This window comes from Sorex fumeus, unplaced genomic scaffold, assembly GCF_029834395.1.
Source record: "Sorex fumeus unplaced genomic scaffold, SorFum_2.1 ptg000006l, whole genome shotgun sequence".
Lineage (NCBI taxonomy): Eukaryota > Metazoa > Chordata > Mammalia > Eulipotyphla > Soricidae > Sorex > Sorex fumeus.
In genome coordinates this window covers 57,579,272-57,606,490 of record NW_026606063.1, presented here as the reverse complement: position 1 = coordinate 57,606,490, position 27,219 = coordinate 57,579,272, and the positions used below count along the sequence as shown (strand labels likewise).

Below are 27,219 nucleotides of genomic sequence, written 5' to 3'. Positions count from 1 at the left end.
ATAATTTTCTCTTTTGAGGAATTGGGACTACACCAAGCAGTGCTCTGTCTACTCCAGGGTTATGCTCTGGGTCACTTCCAGTGGTACTCAGGGAATTGTGCAGTGCTAGGAATCAAATTTGGGCCTCTTTCACACAAAGCATATGCTCCAGTCTTTTCTGCTATCTGTTGGGCTCCTAAACTGGTAAAGTCTTAGTTCAACTGAGGTTAGCTGTCTTTGGCAAACATATTTTATGGGTGATGCTGTCAGTTTCCTATTTCCTCCAATCAGATGATGAGGAAGTTTCAAGTTGTCTCATGTTCCACGAGACTGTATTTGATTGGTTACCTTGGTTACTGTGAGATCTTTTATTGGGAAAGACAGTTCCCTTTTCTACTTAGCAAGTAAACTGTGATTGAGTTTTTGGAACATTCTATTTATTTTTACTTATCCATGTTTATTCTCTGTCTCTTCCCTGGAAATAGGGCAGAGACAGTTTTATGTGACATTTGTCACCCTTATCTCAATGTCATATTCTCTTGCTTGGCATTATGATTGTTCTCCCTTGTGAGGCTCCTAGGGTAGCGGCTGTCTCTTGCCCACACACATATCACTTTAGAGTCAAAGTTCTGCCAATTGGACATTTGTCTAGGTTGGCAAGGGAGCAGAAGAACCCCAAACCACAGTGATTCCAGCTTAGAATGTCAGGGTTAGAAAAGACATAAGGGAGCCAGGGTGATAGTACAGTGGGTAGGGCATTTGCCTTGCACATGGCTGACCCAGGTTCAATTGCTAGAACCCCATATCGTTCCCCAGCCGCTGCCAGTGTTGTGCTGGTGCAAGCCGCGAATGAACAGAGAGAGAGACAGCTCAGGATAGGATACTGAGTTTATTAGACAATCAGTGCTGAGGACCCCAAGTCAGAAGAGAAAGACTTGGAGCCCCGTTCGCTGAGATCTCTCTTTTATTCTCTAAAGGTGGGCTACAATCTACGTACATTCTTATCTGTTAACAGGGGATACAGAGGCAATAAGTAAAAGAAAAACTATCAATGCATAGTTCCCACATGGTACAGCCTTCAGGTGCTCAAAAAGTCAGTGTCAGTATATCTTGCCCATTTTTGGTGCGGCCTTCAGGTACCATCTCCCGTGCACTCCCATAAATCTATGGGGCCCAGTGTGCTAACGTCAGTCTGGTGGGCTGCTGGGCCTTTAACTCGGTTAATTAGGGTCCTAAAGGAATGTTTCTCCCTCCCTTCCTCTTGTTTAACTTAGGGGGTCAGTTTTAGTTCCCCAGTCTCCATCATATTTTCTTAATTTTCATTACAGTTTCATATTCCTCATTACATATAGCTTCTTATTTGTCATTATAGCCAGGAGGAACCTCTGAGCACTGCTGGGTGTGGCCCCCCCAACCCAAAAAAAAAGATATAAGTGGGAAAGAGGTGGTGAGCTGCACCACCACACCAAGCCCAATACCCCTTTTTTCATTGCTTTTGGGACAGACCTATTTGTGCTCAGGTCTTACTCCTGGCTCTGCACTCAGGGATCACTCTTGACAGGACTTGGGGGACTATATAGGATGCAGGTGATTGAACCAACGTCCGCCACGTGCAAAGCAAGTGCTCTGCCTGCTTTATTATTGCTCACACTTCTGATGTCCCTCTTTAAGAGACAGGAAATGTTCAAGGTTTCTTGACATGTCTTCTGTTCTGTCATAGTCAGTGACTCTTCCAAGACTCACGGGCAAGCCCCCGTTGTCTCATCACCTTCAGAACACCTGTTCTCCATGGCGCTGTCCAGGAAGGGCCCTTTCAGTACTCCCAGCACTCCAGTCCTCGAAGACATCCCCCAGAATGATGACGAGAAGGAGCGCATGCAGCGGAGGCGCTCCAAGATCTTTGACCTGCAGTTCAGCACAGACTCACCCCATCTGCTAGCCTCCCCCTCCAGGAGGTGCGTGCAGCCTTGCGGCCTCCTTGGCCCAGCCACCCTGATCCAGGCATGAGTCGGGGAGCTGACGTGTCTAGTCACTTGTGGACCTGCCTCTGGATCTTGAAATGTCAAATGGGTCCTCAACTGATTTTGTTTGCTTGCTTTTTCCCCTAGGAATGCTGACATTTCAACTTCTGTTCCTAAATTTACCAACACGCAGATTACAGAACATTATTCCACCTGTATCAAGCTGTCCACTGAAAATGTGAGTACCTGCCAGGTTACCTTGGACAGTTTCACAGCGTGGCTGGAGGCGAAACATCCTCCTGGTTGATGGAATCATTTGCACTCCTGCTCTGGCTGGTGATTTCCACTGATTCCCGAAGCCTTTGTTGCTCCTTCTGTGGGTTGTCTGCAGTGTATTGAGAGGCAGCATGGCTGCAGGGTCAGTGGTGTGAGTTCTGGAACAAGATAGAGCTAGAGAGTGGAATGGCACACTCGTTGAGTTCTGGAGTTAACCCGAGTTGAAATTGTGTCTTTGCCACTTACAAGTTGTATGGCCTTGGCAGGTCACCAGCCACTGTCGCGGGCCCTCTCTCCAGTGACAGCGGAACCTGCCTGCGAGTGAGCCTCCCCTCTGTGGGCAGTACTTCCATCAGGGCCTGCATGCAGTGAACTCCCAGGGGGTCTGTACATTTGAGAGTGAGGTGATGTGGGTTAGAATTCAGCTGTGTAACAAAGTATTTGTGGAATCTGAGTTTTGTGGTGAGATGTGGGATATTTCTGTCTAAAAATGTAACTGCCTATCAGGGTTATATATGTGAGTTTAGACTATTAATAACCTGACTTTCTGCAACTTTGTTTTCAGAAAATCACTACCAAGAATGCCTTTGGCTTGCACTTGATTGATTTTATGTCAGATATTCTTAAGCAGAAAGACGCTGAACCGACCAACTTTAAAGTAAGAAGGATGTTCACTCTTCTATCTGTACTCATAATTTTTTTTAAGTCATCATTTCCAGTACTCAGCTTGGCACATTAAATTCTACAAACACAAAAGAACACCTCTGTTATGACATTTTACTAGCTGCTCTGCTTTCTTTTCCCACCTGATGAAATGTAAAGAAGATATCGTTCTGTTTTGTTGTTTCTTCCTTTTCGGTCTTCAGGGAATCTTAGGTGTTCTTTGTTTTTGTTTTGTTTTGTTTTAAGGGTTTGTTAGTTTTCTGTGAAGCTTGCTGTTTTGCTTGTTCAGAAGTTCCTTTTCTGCTTGTTTGACTAGGTGGCAGCTGGCACACTTGATGCCAGCACCAAGATCTATGCTGTGCGTGTCGATGCCGTCCATGCTGATGTGTACAGAGTTCTGGGGGGACTGGGCAAAGATGCAGCGCCCCCAGAAGAAGGAGAGAGCCACGTTGCCGGTACATGGTTTGGGATGGGGACAGAGGAATCATTCAAAGGTTGTAGTCTTCAGTTATTTGAGTAATGTTTTGGAATGAGGGCTGGAGCAATAGCACAGCGGTAGGGCATTTGCCTTGCGCACAACCAGCCTGACTGAGCCAGGTTCGATTCCTCCGCCCCTCTCAGAGAGCCCGGCAAGCTATGGAGAGTATCTCGCCCGCATGGCAAAGCCTGGCAAGCTACCCGTGACGTATTCAATATGCCGAACACAGTAACAACAAGTCTCAAAATGGAGATGTTACTGGGCCCACTTGAGCAAAATCGATGAACAATGGGAGGACAGTGTTTGTTTGGAATGAAGTCACCAAAAAGTCATCTTTCCTTTGAAAACAGGGATATTTTCAGCGTTGTGTTTAAAAATAAGCTTAGACACCAGAGTAGTTTTCTCTGAAAAAGAAGAACCTTTTTTATATTAAAGGCCTCCAGGTGTTAGATAAGATTGAATAAACATCTCCAACTAGGGAGCTGCCTGAATTAGGGATGTTTGGAAAATCAGCTTGGATTATAAACCAGGTACATATTCTGGTAGTCTGGTTTCTCCGTGGCCTCAGTTAGATGTGCATATTGCTTGGAGAGAATAGCATATGCTTTAATTGTTATCGTTCATCACGCTGTCACATTTTGAAGAATATGAAGTAATATTTTAAACCATTGCCTTATGCCTTCTTTAGATGGAAGTGCTCTGGAAGCAGAAACAGCCAAAAAGGCTTTGAAACCAAAGAAGAAGCATTCATATAAAACCATCGAGCAGAATATAAATAACCTCAATGTCTCTGAAGCAGATCGAAAATGTGAGGTGAGGAATTGTATCTATGTGGTCTCTGGCAAATTACAAACCTCCAGGGCTGAGCTTGCCCAGGTGGTTGATGGCTGACTAAATCCTCAAGCAAAAAAAACCCTGTTTTTTCTCTGCATTATCATTGTATTTCTTTTTTCCTTTTTTGGGTCACACCCAACGATACTTAGGGTTACTCCTGGCTCTGCATTCAGAAATTACTCCTGGAGTTGCTTGGGGGGACCATATTGAACTCGGGTCGACCACATGCAAGGCAAACGCCTGATCGCTGTACTATCTCCTGGCCCACATTATCATTCATTAGAATGCCCACTCCCCTGGCCTCGACATGCACCGAGCATCAGCGGCATGGCTTCTGTCACTGTCCACCCTTTAGTGCTCATCACACACATAAGCCCCCAGGGCTGCAGCTGCCATACCAACAGGGCACCCCTCAGCCCCTACCAGTTATCAGCAAGTGTCCCTGGACTCACCTTTTCCTGAAGGTTCTTTCCACCTGCTCGCTTTAACTCCTTCACTTCTCATGAGGCCAATATCACTCTCCAGGAAGCAAAATTAAGTATTGGGAGAGGAGGAACCAAAAAAATCTTAGAAATTATAGTGATTTATGTTTCTCTAAATCTCAACCCTGACAAAAATCTGATTCCTCAGTAATTATCTTCAAAGGGAAGAAGCAGGAACCAAATGTCTAGTCTGGGGGGACCGGGGGCAGCTGGAAGAACTGAGTACAGGATTTCCTCAGGGAGCCCAGCCTCTATCCCCGGGGGCTGTCTGACACCCTGAGCACTGCCGGGAGAGCACCCCCTCCGAAGGGGAAGACAGATTCTGGGTTTATTTTTGTTTTTGATTTTTGGTCTTGGACCACATCCAGTGATGCTCAGGGGTTACTCCTGGCTCTGCACTTAGGAGTCACTCCTGGTGGTGCTTAGGGGACCATCTGGGATGCCAGGGATGGAATCTGGGTCCGCTGTGTGCAAAGCAAATACCCTACCCACTGTACTACCTGTCTGGTTCTGAAGAAGGCTCTGAAGGTGGTGGGAGCATGGCAAAGGCTGAGGAGCCATATTCTAAGGACCTGGAGCCCGCAGAGGGGCACCACTCCCTGTCCTGCTTCAAACGACACTCCCACCTCCCACTGGCCTAGTCCTGGCACAAGGACCTCCATGAGCTTGCTGGACCTTCCAGAAAGTGCGCCTGCCAATTCCCGTACCCCTCAGCTTGGACACACCGTCAGACCTCGCCAGCCACTGCCGTCTGTGCCCTGGTCCTCCAACCCCCTTTGGTGGGGTTTGACTGTGCTCTTGCTAGCTGCCAGTCCTCCAGTTCACTGCTGTCTGGTTGCGGCTTCTCTGTCCCTGGGCACCATCGCTGCTGTGGCGTGACATCTTTTCCAGCAACAACAACAGCTTCACCGGAAGACTCCCAGGACTGAGATCCTTGCTGATGGTGTGTCCATGCCGAGGGGCCTTAACGCCTAGTGACCCTGTCATGTCCTTTGGCTTACTGTGACCTGGCTAGGTCATTCTTCCTGACCCAGCCTTGGGGTCATCTCTGTATGTGAGAGCATTTCAGTAGAAATAGACATTTACAGGGACCGAAGCAGTGGTGCAGTTCTTGCCTTGCATGCTGTTGGCCCGGGTTTGATGCCTGGCATCCCATGTGGTCCCTGCCAGGAGTGATCCTGAGTGCAGAACCTGGAGAAACTCGTAAGCAGCGTTGGATGTGGCCCAAAAACCAAAACGCGAACTAGGCATTTGCAGACAGTGTGGAGCGATAGCACAGCGGTAGGGCGTTTGCCTTGCATGCAGCCAACATGGCCAACCCGAGTTTGATTCCTCCGTCCCTCTCGGAGAGCCCCGCAAGCTACCGAGAGTATCTCGCCCGCACAGCAAAGCCTGGCAAGCTCCCCGTGGCATATTCGATATGCTAAACACAGTAACAACCAGTCTCATGATAGAGACATTACTGGGCCCGCTCGAGCAAATCGATGAACAACGGGAGGACCGTGACTGTGGAGAGGGCAGCAGTAGGGGACTGGCCGGGATATTGTGACAATCTGTCGTGCCCTGTGCCTTTGGCCATGGGCTCAGATGGGCGATCTGTTTCCTCCCAGCCACACATAGCCTTTCTTTGGGGGCTGCGGCCTGTTGGCAGGGGATTTTACCTGATCGTTTGGAAAGCTCCCCCTGTTTCTGATTACACATAGAGGCATTCTGGAATAATGTGTATTCTGGAATTAAATGAGTAGGGTCCAGTGAATGAGGGTTTACATATGTCTTGGCTACCTAAGGAGCTTTTCCCCTCCTCTCTGTTCTTGTATCCAGATTGATCCCATGTTCCAGAAGACTGCGGCCTCGTTTGATGAGTGTAGCACCGCAGGGATATTTCTCTCCACCCTCCGCTGTGAAGATTATAGAAGTGAGCTGCTTTTCCCTTCAGATGCCCGCACTCTGTCCGCTGGAGAACCTCGTGAATTACCAGATTTGGGATGGGTAGATATGACAGATTTAAAAGGTAAGTATGGGGCTGGAGCGATAGTCCAGCAGGTTGGGTGCTTGCATTGCGCATAGCTGACCCTGGTTTGATCCTTAACATCCCCCATGGTGCCCCGGAAATCCTCCAGGACTGATCTCTGAGTTCAGAGCCAGGAATCATCCTTGAGCACTAGAGTGTGAGGCCCCCAAACAAGCATCTGAAGTGTGCAGAGCACAACGTCTTTCCCCAGAGCCTTTCAATAGCAGGGTATGGTTCTACATAACTGTGGGGTGTAGAATGCCCTGATGCTAACATCACGTTGCTTATGTCAGTGACACTGGAGCTTCCTCTAGAATGCCATATTGGGCCTCTTTTGGGGACAAACTGCCTTCCTGGCTTTTCTCAGCCTGGAGTCTAAAACAGGAGCTAACACCCACCATTGTTTAGGTCACAGTCAAGTAAGTGTCCCCAGTCAGTTGTTGGTTCCCACTGTCATTTAGGGGATCTTGGCAGGGCTTTATTTTTTTCCTTTGTTCCTTGGGGGCCTTGTCAATGATACTAGGGACTGTCAGGGCTATACCCAGGGATGCTTGGGTGGCCAGGTGATGTTGGGGATCAAACCGAGGCCCTTGCCTGTGATCCAGCTGAGGAAAGGAGTATTACAGAAATTTTATCAGGGTAGGAGTAATAGTACAGTGGGCAGGATGCTTGCCTTGCATGCTCTTGACCCTGATTCGATTCCCACCACTCCATATTGTCCTCGGAGCCCTGCCAGGAGTGATTCCCTGAGTACAGAGCCAGGAGTAAGCCCTGAGCAGCGCTGGGCAGGGCCCAAAAAGCCACTCTCCCCCCAAAAGAAACATTCTGTCGAGGGGCTGGAGCGATAGAGTGGGTAGGGCATTTGCCTTGCACGTGGCCAACCCGGGTTCGATTCCCAGCATCCCATAGGATCCCCTGAGCACTGCCAGGAGTAATTCCTGAGTGCAGAGCCAGGAGTAACCCCTTGTATCGCTGGGTGTAACCCAAAAGGCAAAAAAAAAAAAATTATCTCGCCAGAGAAATATTGCTCCAGGGTTCCTGAGGAGATGAGGGTGTTGCATATTGGTCTCACACTCACACTCCTGTGTTATCCTGAGAACAGACTTGTTCTATTGCCCATTCCTCATCCTGGCTCGGCAAGGAACTATAACCCCCTCCAGTTCCTGTGCCTGGAGCAGTCTGAGACTCTTTGAGCAGCACAGGTGAGGGTGAAGGCTGGACTCACCATGGAACCTTCAACCAGGTCATCTATAGCTCCTGTAGTTTGGGAGTGAACTTAACACCATTACCTAACGGGATATACATGCAGGGCTTTGGACTACTGGACTCTGAAGGTCTCTGAGTCACTTATCTGCTCTGATGGGCCGTGCCCCAACCCCTCCTGGCTGGTGAAGCAGGGCCCTCTTGCACCCTCTCTGAGCCAGCTGTGGTCTTCTGTCCTCTCCAGGCACCCTGCAGCAGTGTGCAGAAGACCGCCCCATCTGCCCCTCGCTGGCTGGCTTCCAGTTCACTCAGTGGGACAGTGAGACACACAATGAGGTAGGCTCAGCTTTGGGGCTTCTGGGGCATCCCTCCAGCACTTCATGGGCTCAGTGAGTTGACTCCAGATTAGCTCTGCCCAGTGGGAACTAAAACTGGTGCACTTTTCCGTAGCCAGGAGTACAGAAAATATTTCTTTTGGCAATGAAGATTATTTTCATTCACGAGGAAGGAAAAGTGGAGGGGGAAGAAAGGTTGTGAACTTCTGCAGGACCCGTGGACGGCTAAAGAGATTCTGGGCTCAGTGTGGGGCTCCCTCCCCTTGCTCCAAGGGACTGGCAGACCCTCTGTTCCTGGGCAGGACATGTTTGCAATCTGATTTGCTCCTCAAAAAAACCTGTCACGGTAGCCTCTGGCTTTGTTTCCACATTTTTCTTTTTTTGTGGGGAGGGGTTTCCTGGTGGTACTGGGGGTCACCAGGACTACCCCTCATGGTACTCAGGAGGCTGTGTGGTACTGGGAATTGAACCCAGGGCTTGGTACATGCCGGTGCGCACTCTAGCCCTTTGAGCCATCGCCCTGCTCCTGGCCTCTGGTTTCTTAGGCCACTGATAAACTCGAGGAATTTCCTGCTCTTCCGGGTGAGTCTCTGGGCACAGTTTTCTGAGAAACAGTCATGTGTAAAGCTGTCCTCTCTCCTCTGTATTTTTAGCAGGCCCCCTTTAGCTTACTTCACACGGTTTCCAAAATAAATGGTCTCCATGGCAAACTGTTTTCTCTAAACATGCAGTTAATGGATGCAGATTCCTGTTCATGTTTTACAGAATGTGTCTGGCAACAATACTCCATCCTGTGCCACACAATATAAACTTCCTCAGTGCTTTACTAGCATGAGAACTCGTGTGTGGGGGAGGGGTACAGGAAATTGGGTTTTCAGGGTAAGGAGGCACAGCTACTCAGGCCTTTCCTATCTTGTGGCTGGGCTGGGCTAGGCTGGTTCCAGGGATGAGGTCCAGCACACAACTGTCTTTTTGTTCCCTGCAGTCTGTGTCAGCCCTGGTGGACAAATTTAAGAAGACTGACCAGGTGTTCGACGCTGATGCTGAGGTGGAGGAGAGTGACGGTGGGGACTTCCCTGAAGAGCCACTGAATGATGACTTCGATGCCCACGATGATCCCGACCAAACCGCTTCCGGGGACCGCACTGAGTTCCGAAGCCAGGAGACACCCTGCCATACCCAGAGCTGCCAGTAAGGCTGTTTGGCACATGAAACACGTTCCCCTCGGTGTTCAGCACCAGTGTTGGCACCGTCTGGTCACCTTGGAGTGCCTGGGCTGGTGTGCCAGGCTGCTCTGACTTGTATTGGTCGCTCACCTGCCCCTGATGTGTACAGCTAGGAGTGTAAGCACAGATCAGATTCCTCAGGTGTTGCATTTCTACGTTCTACACAAGTCTGGTTTCCAGTCCAATTCCTCCTTCCCTGTAGAGAAGCAGGCTCTGCTCTACATCAGCAGTAGCAGCCCATAGGATATAGTGAGTATGTAGTATAGTGAGCAGGGTGCTTGCCTTGCACACAGCAGTTCTGGGTTCAACCCTCAATATCCCATATGGTCCCCGGAGCATATTCTGCACTCAGAAATTACTCCTGAGAAACCCCTGAGAAATGCCAGGTACAGCCCAAAAACAAAAAAAAAGACTTTTTTTAAAAAAATTTTTTAAAACGTAGGGGCTGGAGTGATAGCACAGTGGGTGGGGCATTTGCCTTGCACGTGCCCGGGCCAGGTTCGATTCCCAGCATCCCATATGGTCCCCTGAGCACCACCAGGAGTAATTCCTTAGTGCATGAGCCAGGAATAACCCCTCTGCATCGCTGGGTGTGACCCCCCCCACCCCTCCCACCTCCCAAAAAAAAAGAAAGAAAAAAAAATTTTTTTCTTTTTGAAGGTAGCAGCCCCTGCAGGAGGCCCAGGTTCCATCTCTGGCACCACATGGTCCCCCGGGTATGGCCTAGGAAACCTAATATAAATAAAAACACACATAGAAAAATGGGGGTGGTTTTTTATTTGTGTGTATGGCAGGGAGTGAAGCCAGGGCCTCAGACATGTTTCGGCATGCATGATGTTGCTGAGTATGCCTCCAGGCCTGGATGTGCTGTTTGTTGTTTGGGGCCACACCCAGTGATACTCAGGGCTTACTCCTGGCTCTGCACTCAGGAATTACTCCAGCAGTGCTTGGAGGATCATATGGGATGCTGTGGATCGAACCCATTTGGCCATACGCGGGGCAGCCCCCTCCTTGCTGTGCTGTCTCTGGGTCCTCAATGAGCTCCTTTGAGATCCGCTCCCATTGTCAGGGAAATGCTGTTGCTGAACTAAGGAGCTGGCGGTGGCATGTCAGGAGGCCTTAGGCAGCTCCGTTTGGGTTTTGGAACATGCTGGTTCTGAGTAAGTGCCTCCACTTCTCCAGTCCCAACAGAATGCACCTCAGACTCCACCCTACTGGATGCAGAGGGAGGGGCAGGGGGCTTAGAACCTGACTCAGTGAACACCCCTCCCTGTGGCATGATGATGGGCCTCTCTTGGAAATAAAGTGTTCGGGCCATACCTGGCAGTGCCTGAGACTCCTCCTACCTCAGTGCTCAAGAATGGCTTCCACTGAGGCACAGGGGACCATGTGGTGCCAGGGACTGAACCCAGGCCTCACACATGCAGCACCTGCGCACTGGCTCTTTGAGGTGTCACCTTGGCCCTTAGTAAAGATTTGAATGGACTGAATGTGCTGCTGCCACAGAGCTGTGAGGTGTGAGGCATCCCTTTGTGGCGTCTTTGTTGCATCTTTACAATAAGGGTTGATGGGCCAGAGAGATGATACAGTGGTCAGGGCACTTGCTTTGCATGCGCTGATCCGGGTTTGATCCCGGCACCCCACATGGTTTCCGAGCCCATCAGGAGTAGACCCTGAGCACCAGGGCAAGTGCTGGCAGCAGCTGGGAGGTGTTTCCTGCAGTGCTCCATGGTGTGGTTGAATAGTTCTGAGTTGAAGGAGAGCCCATGTCGGGGGTGCGGCTATTAAAACAGAGCCCCTCTAGAGGGACTGGCACATCGGAAGGGCGGGCTTTGAGAAATGGCCACACTGAACATAAGCTCAGCTGCGGAGAGGTAGGGTCCTAGGTGCCTGTTATCAAATGACTTCATTCAAGCGTTCTGCTCCTCAGACTCCAGGAATTGGAGCCAAACTAGCTTTGCCTATAAGTTCCCAACAAATTTCCAACCCTTTCCCAAAAGTTTTGGAGGGTTGTCCATTAGGATGGGAAAGCTTTTTTTGTTTGTTTGTTTTCCAGAAGCACTTTATTTTATATTTTACATATATATGCATATATATATTTTATGAATCACCATGAGGTACAGTTACAGACTTACAAAATTTCATGCTTACATTTCAATCATACAGTGATTGAGTACCCATCCCTCCACCAGTGCCCATTCTTTACCACCAATGATCCCAGTATCCCTTGCACCACCCCCACCCCATCCCCCCCACCCCGTTCTGCCTCTGTTGCAGGGCATTCCCTTTTGCTCTCTCTCTCCTTATGGGCACGCAGCCAACATGGCCGACCCGAGTTCAATTCCTCTGCCCCTCTCGGAGAGTCCGGCAAGCTACCGAGAGTATCTCGTCTGCACAGCAGAGTCTGGCAAGCTCCCCGTGACGTATTCGATATGCCAGAAACAGTAACAACAAAGTCTCCAATGGAGACGTGACTGGGCCCGCTTGAGCAAATCGATGAACAACGGGAGGACAGTGACAGTCATATCCCTCCTTATGGGTGTTGTGGTTTGCAATGGAGGTATTGACTGGCCATCATTCAGTCTGTAGTCTACTTTCAGCCCACATCTCCCATCTCGAGGGGGCCCTCCAAGCACCCCACACTTGGTGGACAAGAATGGGAAAGCTATTGATGTCACCTGAAGTCGGTATGGTTCAGTTGTTGGTGGTGTGGGCTGGTCATTAGACCTTTAACAGATCAGAACTGTGACTGGGGGCTTGGTTGGCAGTGGACTTTTATTCTTTTCTTTTGGGGGATATGATTTGGGGTTTTGTTTTCATTTGGAGATTCTCTCCTGGAGGTGCTCAGGGGGCACCAGGGCTTGGCTTGGTGGTATTGGGAAGCGAGAGGAGAGGGGGCAGGCAGTGCTAGAAATTGAATGTAGGACCTTACACACTCAAGGCCCTACCACTTGTGCCATATCTCTGGCCCAGGTTTTTTCAGATCAAATTTTTACCACACAGTAAAATATACAAATACTGTTTCGTGATTTTTAATGGAAGATTCTCTAAAGTGTGCCGTGTGGGCAGGTTACACGGCAGAGTCTGGCAAACTCCCTGTGTCGTACCCAATATGCCAAATACCAGTAACAATGATGGGTCTCATTCTCCTAAAGATCCTTGAATATAATCTCAGGGCTAGGATGAAGGAGACGTTACTGGAGCCTGCTCGAGGCAATCGGCGAATAACAGGATGATCTGTGATCTGTGATCTCTAAAGTACAAGACTCTTTAAAGCTTTCTTTATAGTCCTTGTTGTCTCTGCCACTAGAGGGCAGTATAATGACACTGAGGTCCTTGGAGGTGGGCAGGCCAGCAACCTTAGGAGAAAGCTGCTTCCCGCGTTCTGGTGGTGAGTTAGAAGGGGCAAAACTAGGCCAGAACTATTGTGCTGGACTGGCTGGTAAGCCACTTCACTCCGCCAGAAGGAGCTCAATGCTCCTTGCTTGCCAGGGAGATTCAATGGGGGACCTCCCCCCCCCCCCATCATTTAGTGGAAATAGGACCAAATAACATAGTCGTCACATTCGCTGGAAGTGTAACATTGATGGATGAATGATAAGGAAATGGTGCAGGCTCGCCTTGGAGTCAGGAAGCCTTGTATAAGCATTAATCCTGAAGCTGGGATTTGGGCATCTGTTTTCTTTTTCTTTTTTTTTTTTTTCTTTTTGGGTCACACCCAGCGATGCTCAGGGATTACTCCTGGCTCACGCACCACTCAGGAATTGCTCCTGGCGGTGCTCGGGGGACCGTATGGGATGCTGGGAATCGAACCTGTGTCGGCCATGTTGGCTGCGTGCAAGGCAAACGCCCTACCCGCTGTGCTATTGCTCCAGCCCCGCATCTATTTTTTAACACCTTGCTCTGGCATTTTTCTACCTTGTGTATGTGGTATTTGGAGGGAAGGGGGCACGCGTGGCAGTTCATGGGCCTTCTGGCACTGCTCTGGGGTCAGTCTTGGAGGTGTTTAGGGGATTGAGCAGGGGCTGGCCATGTGCAAGGCTGATAACCCCTGTACTATCTCTCCAGCTCCATTGCTGTGTAGTCATAAAAAAACTTAGATTTCTTTCCGCCTCTGTTTGCTTGTCTGTCAAAAGGATAAGCTCGTATTTCATCTAAGTTATAAAATAGAAAATACTGCAGCAGATGTGACTCAGTAGAGGAGCATTTGCCTTGCATGTGTAAGGCCCTGGGTTTATTCCCCAACATGGCAAAATAAATAATGAAAATGTCTTGAGCCGTCTTAAATGTTTATTATCTTATTCTAAGGTTTAGGGAAGCAAGAGCACTTATGAAGTAAAATCTAAGGGATTGTTAATGATAAAATAGTTCTGTTGGCATGTGTTGTTCCTTTGTGGAAATGTGGGTAGGTGGAATATTCCTGTTCCATCACATGCTTCTTTACTTGGTATCTGATTCTACTCTCTGTTGCCATGAACATGAGAGCATGATTTCACATGTGTTACAGGGAAGACAGGATTTCCCTTGGAGATGGAGATATCAGGACCATGTGCCCCCTTCTATCCATGAAACCCGGAGAATATTCCTATTTTAGTCCCCGTACCTTGTCCATGTGGGCTGGCCCAGATCACTGGCGCTTTCGACCGCGACGCAAAAGTGAGTACTCCTCCTAGGTGGAATAGAAGAGGCGGCGTAGAAAGTGGTTTTCAGCTGCCTGTCTGCAGGTGCCAGAGCTTGGGAGCCACAAGCATCAGACAACCAGTCTCCCTGCACTTCTGTGCCTCTCACGATCTCACACTCCAGAGAACCAGCCTTTGTTGGCCTTGTCTGGGGTCGGGGGTCACCTCCAGCTGAGGCGCCTGCACGACTGGGGTCTGGAGAACTTGCTCAAGACCTTGTGCTCCCTGTCATCCATCCCTGGGGCTTCAGACAGTGGCAGGACACCAGGCCCTGGAGGGCCCTTTGGCGCCAGGCAGCACTCTGCAGAAGACAGATGGACAAGTGTGGTGTTTTGCAGTCTCTGGAGAGAAGGGATAGTGTGTGGTTTTTGTTGTGTTAGCAAAACAAGTTTGAAGTTAAGCAAGAATTGCCAATGTACTTAGACACAGATGCTAACTGTGGTGCTCACCAGGCTGTTGTCGATCTTGTGCGATGAAGAAGTAGTTTAGGCCACAGAGGTGGAAACACTTGATGCCTGTGTTTCTTTCTGCAGCGGCAGCTACCTCACAAGCAGAGAACAAAAAGAAAAATCCGAAGAAAGAGTTTGAAATTTGCTTTGATGCAGATATTAACTTTGATGCATATTTTAAAAAAACAAAGGTTCGTGCTACATTTACTTGCACTCGTGCTTTCTATTCTTGTCCCCCTCTTTCCCTCACAGAAGTGATTTCAAGTTTTTTTGTCACTATAAATTTAACTTTAGATAACTGTATATCTTCATATTCTCTCATTCCCTAGAGGGATTGAGAAATAATCCTAAACTTGGTGACAGAATCAGATTTAAAGTATGAATAATGTCTAGCAGTGTCATTTTTTAAAAAAAAAACAAACTTTTTTTATTGAGTGAAGTTCTGTGATTTACAGTCCTGTCAGTGATGATTCCTGTGTACAGGTTTTTGAGCCTCCATCACCAGTGTTCCCACCTCTCTCCTCAAGGATCCCAGCACCCCTCCCTTTCAAATCCACTCCCCCAACACACACACTAACTCAGTCATATGACTCAGCTCTCCTGTTGTGTGGCTCCCTTGCCGTGTATCTTTAAGCCCCACATATGAGACAGATCGCTCTCTGTCCCTTTCCTTCTGACTGACTCTCTTCGGCATGCTGTCCTCTCGTTCCATCCATGTCACTGCCCATTGCATGGTTTTGCAGTCACTCTTGACACACAACTCTGATTGTAGTCTACTGCTGCCCAAATCACAAGCTTCCGCCCTCAGCCCCAGATGTTTTGAGCGTTCTTCCTAAGGTACCTGAACTCCACTCTTTTTAACTTGGAGCAGGCACCCACGGTTCTTACCAAATCCACGCTGGAGAGACGGAACTGGAAAGCCACCACTCTCCCTGCTGATTTCCACTACGATGTGGATCGCCTTGTGCAGCTATACCTGAAGCCGGACACTCGGGTAAGTCTGCAGTTGGCTCCTGGCACTGCTGCCTCGGACAGTCCTCCTGGCACTCACTCCTCTGCCACGCTACTCCTTCCCCCAGTCACCGTTCCTTCATTTTCCCAGGCCCATCTGCTGCCATGAGCGTGCCTGTCTCTGCCACCAGGGCAGCGAGGCTGTGGCTCAGATCAAGTTCCGTTTTGTCTGGACACTGTTGGTTCACATTCCTGCTTGCTCTAGTCTTGGATGTCAAGCCCACAGCCTCCAGTTTCCTCTTCCTTATTTTGCTGCTTCTCCACAAGATCTTTGTGGTATATATACACACTTCCTGAATCCACTCATTTCTCACATTCTCTTTTTGTAAACCAACTAAATGTTTTTAATCACCAGATTTTTCTCTGATCCTTCTCTTTGCTGAAAGGCAGAGTTGAAGCCGCAGTCATGCCTCTGGCTTTGGTCAGTGCTGGTTAGATGCCAGGACGACCTTGCCTGACCAAGGACGGGAGCCCTAAGACGAAAGAGCTGCACTCGAGGCCGTGGGGACATTGCCAGCCAGTCTCGCCTGACTTCCAGCTGCGACAGCCCCTGCCTCCCGGGCTCCTCAGGCCCCCCGCTCTGAGCACTTGGAAAATGAGGCCTAAGTGGCAATTTTTATGTTCAAATACAAAGTGACAGAACAAAGTTTTGGGGGCTCAAGCGGGATAGCTCTGGACCAAGCACAGGCTTTGCATGCAGGAGGCCTGGCTTTGATTCCCCGCTCCGTGTGGTCCCAGAGTACCACTAGGTGTGACTCAAAAACAAAAAATAATAAGGACAGAATTGTTGGATCATTACACACACTCTGAGGAGTTGATGTTTTTGTTTGATTTTTTTTTCCTTTTTTTTTTTTCTAACTATTTCTTTTAGGAGAAAGAACTCCAGACTATCCACAGGAGCAAATTCCCTTGTAGGGCAAGCCAGGTAGCAGAGCTTGCCCAGGAAAATGGTCATTAACTCTAAAAACATGAAAAATCAAATATTGGATCATTAGACACTTACTGTAGAAGGGATGAGGCCTGGACTCTGTTTGCCCATTGCTCTCAGGTTCTTCAGTATTTTCAAGAATGAAAGTTGAAAATAGAAAAGTTTATTGGAAAGTAGAAAAGAAACTCCCCAGCCAGGTAGGAACTCAGTATTGGACTAAGTATGACTCATTTTTGTGGGTTTTTTCAAATAGGAAATCTTGATCTTTGGGTTACTTATTAAATGACCTGGTTGTTCCAAGAACTTGAGGCTTCCCACTCACTTACAGAGTGGTCTGGCTTGTTTAGGGGCTCTTGGCTTTTCTCTTTGACCATCTGGGTGTGAGCCTTTGTACCACCTAGTGTCCCCGAAGCCACACCAGGAATGATCCTTGAGCACAAAGCCAGGAGTAAGTCCTAAGCATCACTGGGTATGGCCCAAAAAAGCAAAACCAAACAAACCATTTTATAAAGATCTCAGCAAAAGACTGTCCCCAGCACGGCAGCCTCCGGGGCAGGGGGGCCACTTGCAAGTTGCCAGTTATTGCTTCGTTTCCTGGGACCCCAAGGTCTGGGGCAGAATGTGTGATCTTGAGGATATTATAAGCTTCCCATTCTAAGAAAGCCCAGAAAATTTGCAAAGCTATTTAAAATGTAGGATGGGTACAGCTGAAATGCAGCTGCTCAATGTAGCTGGTAAGGGGAAACTGAGGCTTCCTCTCACCATTCGACCAAGAGTGTGCCGCTTCACAATCAGCCTGTCAGTACCACTGTTTCCACTCTGTGGAGGGGTCATTTCCCTTCCCAAAAGAGTTCTTACAGGTAATGGGTCATTTCAGTTGTGGCAGACAAATCTTCTGAGTGGAGAGGGGTTTTGAAATTGTATCAGGAACAGGGGAAAAGTGGGAACTTCTCTCTCTTTTTGTCTTAAGAATTTTTTTTTGTCTTAGGAATTACTCCTGGCAGTGCTTGGGCGACCATGTGGGGTGCCAGGGATCAAACCCAGGTCAGGCTTGTGCAAGGCAAATGTCTTACCTATTAGACTATCACTTTGCCTCAAAGTGGGAACTTTTAAGTCCTGTGGATTATGTTTGCCTGAGGTTTTTGGACTTGATTGCCTTTGGAATACACAGTTACATCTAAAATATTCAGTGAGCTGTTGTAACCAGTACACATCTCCCACCCAGTTTCACCCAGAGTGACATGCCACAGGTAAAAGTTGCACGTCTGTGGATCAGGAAATAGCTGAGGGACTATTGTCATAGGAAGTCCCCAGAGAGGACCCACGGGTGTAGCAGGACAATAGCTGTTTCTTCCTGTAGATCCATGAGGATTGTGATTGCCCAGGAATGGGACAGGCTGCCTCTGCACTCAGCTGGTAGCTTGTTGAATCTGAATTGTTCAGCAGTCACACATGACATCAGCAGGTTGTGCTTGGCCATTTTGCTGTTAGTGAAGGACCCTCTTCCAAATTGTGTGTGCAGAGTTCATTGTCAGCCTACCCTCTGGCTTGTTTGGGATGGACAGTGACTCAGAGCTGCCGGCCCAGTCCGCCAGAACAGGATGTAATTAAAGGTTAATGGATTTGGGGGTCCCCTGGGGCCTTATAAGTTAAAATTGTATAATCGGAGATCTACAGCTACTTTCCTAGAAATTGCTTTTCTGCAGTTGTTTTTTTTTTTCCCTTCCTTCTAGGTACTTAAGATGTCCCAAGACCGGAAGACAGGAAGTGTGCATTATGAGGAGATTAAAGACTATGATTACAACAATCCTAATGATACCTCCAACTTTTGCCCCGGATTACAGGTAAAAGGAGAGAAGAGCTCTCACCTCTCTGACAAGTAGAAGAGTCTTTTCCTTCCTGCGTCTGCTCTGTGACAGAAAGCTCTAGAACATTCTGAATTTGGTGGGGGAAACTGCGCAGAGTTGAGGAAGTAGCCAAGGTGTGGCCTGGCCTTCTGCAGCCCTCTGCAGGAAACAGATGAGCACACTCCAGCAGGCCAGTAAGAAGTGGGTAGAGTCTTTAGCCTTCAAAAAGCACTTACTTGACATTTTTTGGCATCACCGGAAAAAAAAAAAAGAATCTCTTTCTGCTCTTAGGAATGCCTATGTTGAGCTTATTATCAAAACATGGCATAAAGACAATGTGGTCCAATGAGCTAGTAGCTCTGAGTTTGGCTCTGAGATCCTGAATGCGGACAAACTCCTTCCCATCCTGGTTTCGCTAGTTATCTCAAGGTCCTTTCTCTGAGTTTACTCATGAGATGCAAATTTGAACAACAAAGGGAGCTAGGACTGGACCCCACAGGTCTCCATGCCCGGAAAGGGGTAGAAAGAGTGGCAAAGCTCTGTGCCCCTTATATTCTGACTTGGCGGACAGCAGGTGGTTACATTTTGGTGTAAGTCCAGACTGACCTCTTCACAGTTGCTTCTCAAGCATCCATCAGCTCACCTAGGGTGCCTAGGAAGAGGTGATGTTCCGTTCCACCCCGCAGGACAGACAGATCCCCCGGGGTTTGTCCTGAGAATGACCTATTCACCAGCTCCTTGGCAGACCTGCTGCCCACAGGCCGTGATTGTTCCTCTGGGCTGCTTTTCATCACTTGAAACTTTCAACTGCTTAGAATCCAAAGGGGACACGACCCGCTGGGATTTCGGATTTCCTCTCTGCTTCTCTCCCTGAAGGCACAGAGAGAAGACAACTAGAGGGGTCCACACACTCCTCTTCGGTTTGACTCTGCTTCTGGTGTCCAAATCGTCTTCTGCAGGGCGTTTTCTACACCCTTAAGTGGCTTCTGCCAAGCTTGAAAAGCTGTTTCCTTGTCTAGGCTGCTGACAGTGATGACGAAGAGCCGGACAACTTATTTGTGGGACCAACTGGGACCTTTGACTTTACCACGTGCCCTCCATCTAATACAGAGCAAGAGAATGGTGATGTGCCCAACGTCCCATTAGACATCACCACTTACAGGGATTCCAATCTGGTCGCTGAGCCTCAGAAGGTAGGGGAGGCCAAGAGCCACCTTCTGTCTTGTTTGCCTGAAGTCTGTTTAATTTGCCTCCTGTGTGAGAGCCAGGTCCAACTGACCTTGATTTTTTTTTTCTTTCTTCATGATTTATCCTGTTGCTTTTCAAGTGGCTGATCCTTTTTCCTAGTTGAGGCCCTGGGGACTTGCAACAGTGTGTCGGTAGTGCAAACTGAACCCCACTCTTCCCATTTGCAGGCAGGTTCTCTAGCACTTTAGCCAAGTGACTGGTTCTTAAATGCAACTATGGGGAATGGGTTCATATACACTAGGTTTGTGTAGGTTAGGTTGTACAAAGGAAGACCAGTGGAACAAGTCAGCCACACAGTACAGTGTATGAATAAGGCTGTGAGCGGAGAACATGGTTTTCTCTGCTGATTAGGTAAAACTGGAATTTTTTTTTTCTTGTGGGGAGACTTTGGGTCACACTTGGCAGTGCTCAGGGCAAACTGTTCCTGGCTTTGCTCAGGGGTCATTCCCGGAGGTTCTCGGGGGATCGTTGGTGGTGCTGGGGATGGCATGGCAAGAGCCTGAACCCCTGTACTGTCTTTTCCTTTGCCACTGGAAATCTTTTTTAAAATTTATTTTGGGCCACATCGGGCAGCACTCAGGACTTCCTCCTGCTTCTCTGCTTAGGAATCCCTCCTGGCAGGGCTCAGGGATTGTCAGGCATGGACCTGGGCTGGAACATACATGCAAGGCAAGACCTTAAATGCTATGCAATCGCTGGCCCTGCCATAAAACTGTCATGCACTCAGCGTCTCAATGATGGTCTTAGGCTTAGTGCTTTCACAGACCCTTGACTAACTTGTCTCTTTTATGCTGATAGTCCAGGTCAGATTTACTGTAGATTGCACATGATTGAACAGGACTTAGAATGAGAGGAGAGACTCTGTCGTATTTCCTCAGCTCTTGATAACTGGTTGGAACAAGGTTCTGTATTTGAGTTCCTGTCTTTATTTTTTGCAGTTAGATGGTAAATGGTTTTTTTGTTTGTTTGTTTTTCTTCTACTTTTGTTTAATTTTGTCACATCCCTATTTCAGGTAAATAAAATTGAAATTCATTATGCCAAAACCGCCAAAAAGATGGACATGAAGAAGTTGAAGCAGAACATGTGGAGTTTTCTGACAGAGCCCTCCAAGCAAGCAGACACCGAGGTAGTGTGTCCCGCATCCTCTGCAGGACCTGTGTAGAAGGGGTCTCGGAAAGGGGCCTCATTCAGTGGCTCCAAGACTGGAAGCGTTTGCTTAAAAATCCAGGAGCAGGGCTGGAGAGATGATGGAAAGGATTAAGATCATGTGCTCATGGGGGGTTCACACAGCCTCCCGTGCACTGACTCGCCCTGAGAATCATCAGGTGTGGCCAGAAAGGCAGCAATGGGATTCTGATCACTCTTTGAATTCAGTGATCCCTGATACTCTATCCCATAGGGATTCTGGTTAATGAGTTCGTTCAGGTGGAGAGTATAGCAGGGATAAAGTGCTTGCTGTTCACGCAGCCAATTCTGGTTCAATCCCCAGCACACAGTATGGTCTCCTGAGTACAGCCACCAGGAGTGATCCCTGCATACTGCTGGGTGTGGCTCAAACCACCCATCCCCAAACACCAAAAAAATTTGTTCCTGTGCCAGGGTGGTAGTCCGAAGGGCTAAATAGCCCGTGGGAGCCTGGGGCTTAATCTCAGACACTGCATGGTCCCCCCGGAGCACTCCAGTGTATGACCCAAATCCTGCCCTGCCCCCAAAATTATTCTTGTTCTAAAGAAAACTTTGGGACTTAAAAGAGAGTTCCAGGGGCTGGAGAGATAGCACAGCGGGTAGGGCATTTGTCTTGCACGCAGCCAACCCGGGTTCGATTTCCAGCATCCCATATGGTCCCCTGAGCAGAGCCAGGAGTAACTCCTGTGCATCGCCAGGTGTGACCCAAAAAGCAAAAAAAAAAAAAAAAAAAAGTTCCAAGGACTGAGCACATATTTTGTAGCTGGTAGCTGGAGGTCTAGGTTTGATCCCCAGCAATATAGCAATATATGGTCCTCATTGGCACTACTGGGAGGAGCCCCCAAGCACTAATGGGTTTGTTCCAAAAGCAAAACAACAAAAAATTTAAATGTGGGGGGGGGGGAGGAAAATTTTTTAAAAAGGAACTCTAAATAAAAAATAATAGCCCACCCATCAAAAAAGCTTGTCTTACAAAAACATTTAAACATAAAATTAGAAAATAGTTTAATGAACGCCCATTTTCAATTACTATGAATATTTTTACCTATACTTTTCCCCAATTCTAAACTTACCCTCCATGTTCTCTTTGTACATAGTTATTTTACATTAGTTCCAGAATTGGAGCCAGAGCGGTAGTATAGCGGGTAGGGCACTTGCCTTGTATGTAACTGACCCAGGCTAAACACTCAGCATCCCATATGGTCCCCTGAGCTTGCCAGAAGTGATTCCTGAGTGCAGAGACAGAAGTAACCCCTGTGCATTGCTGATTGTGGCCCAAAAACAAACCCACAAAAACCCCATTAGTCCCAGAATAATATCATTTGATGACTGCTAGCAAGGAGGAGGGTGTGTGTGTGCGTGTGTGCGCGTGTGTGTGTGTGTGTGTGTGTGTGTGTGTGTGTGTGTGTGTGTATGTGTGTGAGAGAGAGAGAGGGAGAGAGCGAGAGCGACAGAGCACGTGTTGGTGTGTATGAGAATGAATATGTGGGGGTTTTGGGTAGTGGGGATGGGCCATATCTAGCTGCTCAGGGCTTACTCCTCACTCTTACTCCAGGGGATCACTCCTGGTGGTGCTTGGGGACCCATATGCAGTGCCAGGGATTGAACCAGGTTGGCCATGTTCAAGGCAAGAACCTTGCTTTGTCCTTTCAGTCCTGATTGTTTGTAAGCAGAAAGCATGTTTACATTTTTAGTTAGGGATCCTGTGCAGTCCTGTTAAAGCTGTAAATGATCAGTTTTTTGTTACTGTCTTTCTTTCTCTACCTAGATGCCTCTTGGCAGTTCCCCCCCCCCCCCCCCCCCACTTATACAGGCTCTTAACATCCACATTTATGGATAATTGATGTCATGGCCTAGCCCTGAGGCACTGGGTCTCACCTTTTTGTATGTAACCAAGACATTTTTTAGTTTTTGTGTCTTAGTGGGGAGGTCACTCCAGTAGTGCTGGTGGCTACGCCCGGTGGCTGCAGCCCTTTGCGCTCTCTCTTCCTAGTCAAGAAATCACTGAATTCCTTCAGGCGAAGGCTGTTCTGAAGGAGCTGCTCCTATGAAAGGGTCAAGGTACTCGGAAATGTCCTTAACGCTCCTCCTCCCGGCAGGCAAACCACAGTGACCCTGGAGAAGAAGGGAACGTGGTGAAGGTGCACAAGAAGATGCTCAGTGAGCTCACCAAGGACCTTCAGAAGAGGTGGGTTAGGGTCTCTCCCCTCTGCACCCCACTGAGCCACGCACCAGCTGTCTGGTGCTGGGGCGCACACCGTCCTTCCCTTCTTCGTGTCCATGAGTGATCTTATGCACTCCAACTTAAGAAAAGACATATTTTTACCGCTTTTAGCAAGAGTGAACAGGGGATATTTTATTCCCAAATCAGAAACTGGAAGGACCTGCTTATAAAATGCATCTGAAACATTCCTTTGTGTGTTTATACTTGATGAAAGAACCTTTGTTCCTGGCACTGCAATGCCGCTGCTAAACACTGCTCTTTGTCTCACAGCCTGCCTCCCCTCATGGCTCAGAACCTCTCTGTCCCCCTGGCCTTCTCCTGTCTTCTCCACTTAGCCAACGAACAGGTAGGTCAGACTGGTCAGCTGGTGAGTGTTCTCCGCTTGGGGCCTCCTGCCTGGGCTTTTCATCCCTCCTTCCCTGGGTGACCTGGTAGGGCTGTCTTCAGCCCAGCCCTTCCTGGAGCCTTCAGCCCTGAGGAGGAACCAGGCACCGTGAAGTAAGTTAGAAAAAGGCCATCCGGTGCGAGGAGCCAGAGGAGGGTCGTCATCTCGCAGTTCGCAGATGGGGGGTGCGGAGTGCTTTCACCTCTGGGGTGTCGAAGGCTAAAGGCAGGTCTCACCTGTGCATGAGGGGACACGGCGGGAGAGAGCAGTGAGAAGGGCCATGACCCCCTGAGGCCCTAGTGGGGAAAACTTCAAAGGAAAAAGATCATGTCTGGGGCTCCACAGTGAGGTAGGGGGTCCTATTAGAGCAGGGGGCTGCCACCTGTATCTGCCGTGTAGTAGTGACCCTCGGAGCCAGGAATCTTCCCAGAAGTGTTGCCCTCAAGTGTAAAATGCCTCCAGGCTCAGAGACTCTCCTTTGCATTCGAGAAAACTAGTGCCATGGCAAGAGAGTAGCCTCCTGGCCCTCTTGGGTCTCAAGTCTATGGGGCCAAGAAGATGCTGCACAGAGCAAGCCGCAGGGGTCTGTCCCAGTACGTGCTGCGGCCTCTGCCGTGCACTCGTTGCCCACAGTTTCTTGTGGCGTTTATGTTATGTCTGCTGCAGAGATGACGCTACACTAGTCCCTCTCCCTGACCCCAGCATGTCACTCCTTCCTTCCCCCACTGGAGGCCTGTTGGAACTATTTGAGCACCTGTAATGGGTGACATTGGCCCTCACAGTTCCCAAGATGATGGAAATATCTGCGGTAGCTCAGCCATAAGCACAGGCCTTGCCCTACTCAGGCCCTTTCTGGCCTTTGCTGCTGTCCACAAGCACTACCGCTCGTCCCCACCCTTTCAGACACAGATAGAGGACTTGGTTGCCCCACCAAGTCCCAACAGTGTGGCTGACAGCCGGACTGAACTAGTCTGGGGCGCAGGCTGCAGGGACTGTCTCTGGGAGAGTGGATTGATACCTCGGGCCAACATGGCCCCAGCCTCCAGTGCCAAGGGAGGCGAGGTGAGGTGCAGGGAGTGAGAAAGACTAAAAGTCCTGAGGGCACAGCTGCCTGAGCTGTAGAGAATTGGTGGGCTGGGGGGAGGGTCTGCGTGAGGGGAGTGTGGGTGGGGAGAGCTGGCCCAAAGGGGCTGGGTAGAGTGAGCAGGCTGGAGAAGACCAATGTGAATGGGGCTTGTCTGCACTGGGGCTCCTGGTGGCCTCCTAGCAAACTCCTTCCCAGGGGAAAGTATCTGGCAGGCCCCTTGCAGAATGACTGTTGCAAGAACCAGCCTCAATGGCTGCCCCGGTGGTTCCCAGTTACTGCAACGATTTGCAACCAGTTTTATCAGCAAATTTGCAGTGACTTATACTTGTTACCACAGGACAGACCTCGTTCTTCATGGCTTCGTTCTTGTTGCAATCACTCAGGACCTACTTGGTGCCTCACATCTTATATTTGTGTGTGTTTGATCTTCAGAATCTAAAGCTGGAAGGAACTGAGGACCTTTCCGATATCCTGGTGAGGCGGGACAACTTGATTTCCCAGGCAGAGCCGACCTCTGCGGGCTCAGCACTTCCACAAAGGAGCCCCCGTGCAGCAACCATGGCGCCATGAGCTGAAGGGCCTGTGGGTATGATAGCTGCTACCCCCTGCCTGCTGCCCTTGACTCCCTCCCCTTGATGTTTCCTGCCAAGTTTCCTGTGTAGGGAGCCGTGGAAGATCCTGCTCTTACAGAGACCTGTGCCCATTCCTTGTTCTCTGTGTGTACTGTTACCCCAAAGTGAGTCTGTATTTTCCAAATTTTTCTGTCAACAACATAATTCATGCATCTAAGCACATTATTGTATGTGCACTTCTAAGCGTGTTGTGTGTATATGTATATATAATGCTCGAGAATAAAATCATGAACAATCTGCTTTGCAAACTGAGTTCGCTCTATCAGTTCTCCATCTGGTTCTTACCCTTGAAGGGACTGTTTACGTGTCTGGCTAAGGCGGGAGGTGTTGCTGGGCCATGAGGTGTCTTTAGCAGAGTGGAAGAGTCACCAGCAGCATCCACACAGGCATGTCGGGCTTGAGGGGGATATGAGTAGGTGCCCACTGTGGGGGACGCGGTTTAGCTCTCAGTGCTCCTGCAGGGAGTGTGCTGCTAGCATGCCTGTTTCAGGGCCAAGGGAGGCACACGGAGAGGAAGCTGGTTGGCAGGGCCTGGCCTGGACTAGCTTCACTTCTTTGTGTCAACTCCTGTGCTCTCTGCCGATCAAGCCACACACTCGTTACTTGGAGCTTTGACCCAAGAATTCTGTTCTTGGTGGGCCCGGATTACTGAAACATCCAATCACTATTCATGGCCCAGAGAGCTTGAGTATTAGGTCAGAAGCAGGGAAGCTATAAGATACATGATTTCTCATTACAAACTTGTTCCTAAGCCAAAAGCCACATACATGCACACAAAATAAGAATCCGTGCCCTGCCTGGATTACTGTCCAGATTCTGCTTTCCAGATTTTGTCCAAAATATTACCTGTCCTATTTTGTTCTGTTGGTTTTGGGACCAGGCCCAGCAGTGCTCAAGGCTTACTTCTGGCTCTGTGCTCAGGGATAACTATTTTAATTTTTTTTAAATTTTATAAAGTAGTTCACAATATTTGATGTAATATTTCAGATGTTTCCATCCTAAACACAACCCCTGCCCCAAAGCAGAACTGAAATAATTTATGTTGTATTGTTTGTTATGAAAAAAAAAACACCGAAAATGCTACAAAAAGTTTCCTTAGAGGAAAGAGTGTGAAGATTGTTGTATTTCACCCAAGGGTCATTGAGCCCTTCTTAAGAGATCACTAACATGTTAAAGGTTGAGCCTCTTGTGCTTAACGTATCCTACCTGCTGTGGTATTGCTCCAGCTCCATGCTGTTGAACAAGTTGAAAACCACTTACAGGGGCTGGAACGATAGTACAGAGGGGAGGGCACTTGCCTTGCATGTCACCAACCCGGGTTTCATTCCCAGCCTCCCATATGATCCCCAAGCACTGACAGGAGTAATTCCTGAGTTCAGAGCCAGGAGTGATCCCTGGATCCCTAGGCATCACCGGGTGTGACCCAAAAAACCAAAACAAGAAAGAAATCCATTTTACACAATTTCTATTTGTATTTTGGGCCACATTAGCAATGTTCAGGGCTGACTCCTGGCTCCACTCAGGAATCAATTCTAGCAGGGCTTGGGGACTTGGAGAACAAACTTGGGTAGGTTGCATGCAGGACAAGTGCCCACCTGCTGTACTATACCACTGCACCCCCTCTGTTGCTTTTTTTTCTTTTTCCAGTGATCCTCCCAGGGGGTGGGGGGATAGGGGACATGATCTAGTCCTTTGACTCCATCCAGGAAGTACATAAACCTTGTTGGTTTCACCAGAACCAGGTGCAGATGAATACCCCCATGATAGTGGAGGGCCCCTGTGTTGAAACTATGGCCCCAAGAGGGCTCCTTCTACTTGGCTTCCAGCCCCGACCTCCTTGCAGCCCATTTTCTTTTCTTTTTTGCCTGTTTCTAGCATTGCTCTGGGGACCATATACTGGGAATTGAGCAAAGCATGTGCTCCAGTTTTTTGAACCACTCCCCAAGCCCTTGAAGTCTGAAATCAAGTCGCAGTGATGTCAATGTTCGAGATTCAGAAATGAATCCTTTACACCCAAGGGTCGATCCAAGATTGTTAATCGTCGATTGCCTCGAGCAGGCCCCAGTAACGTCTCGTTTATCCTAGCCCTGAGATT

At 48.8% G+C, this 27,219-nt stretch overlaps 1 protein-coding gene across 1 annotated transcript; it reads left to right on the top strand.

The window, feature by feature from the left end:
• The first annotated feature begins 1,723 nt into the window (after positions 1–1,723).
• Positions 1,724–25,062, top strand: NCAPH (non-SMC condensin I complex subunit H). The gene is made up of 17 exons (XM_056129083.1): positions 1,724–1,934; positions 2,088–2,178; positions 2,782–2,874; positions 3,196–3,334; positions 4,046–4,170; positions 6,495–6,684; positions 8,132–8,223; positions 9,208–9,413; positions 13,956–14,104; positions 14,661–14,767; positions 15,448–15,570; positions 18,249–18,359; positions 19,382–19,555; positions 20,624–20,737; positions 22,896–22,984; positions 23,291–23,366; positions 24,925–25,062. The coding sequence occupies exons 1-17, from the start codon at positions 1,768–1,770 to the stop codon at positions 25,060–25,062; spliced, it is 2,184 nt and encodes a 727-aa protein (XP_055985058.1). The 5' UTR covers positions 1,724–1,767.
• Positions 25,063–27,219: the final 2,157 nt, after the last annotated feature.

Bases quoted from the DNA above. Each gene is read 5' to 3' on its own strand.
- NCAPH (XM_056129083.1), top strand. From the start codon at position 1,768: ATGGCGCTGTCCAGGAAGGGCCCTTTCAGTACTCCCAGCACTCCAGTC. The intron at 14,105-14,660 runs GTGAGTACTCCT...TTCTTTCTGCAG, and splicing joins CTTTCGACCGCGACGCAAAA to CGGCAGCTACCTCACAAGCA. The intron at 18,360-19,381 runs GTAAAAGGAGAG...TTCCTTGTCTAG, and splicing joins ACTTTTGCCCCGGATTACAG to GCTGCTGACAGTGATGACGA.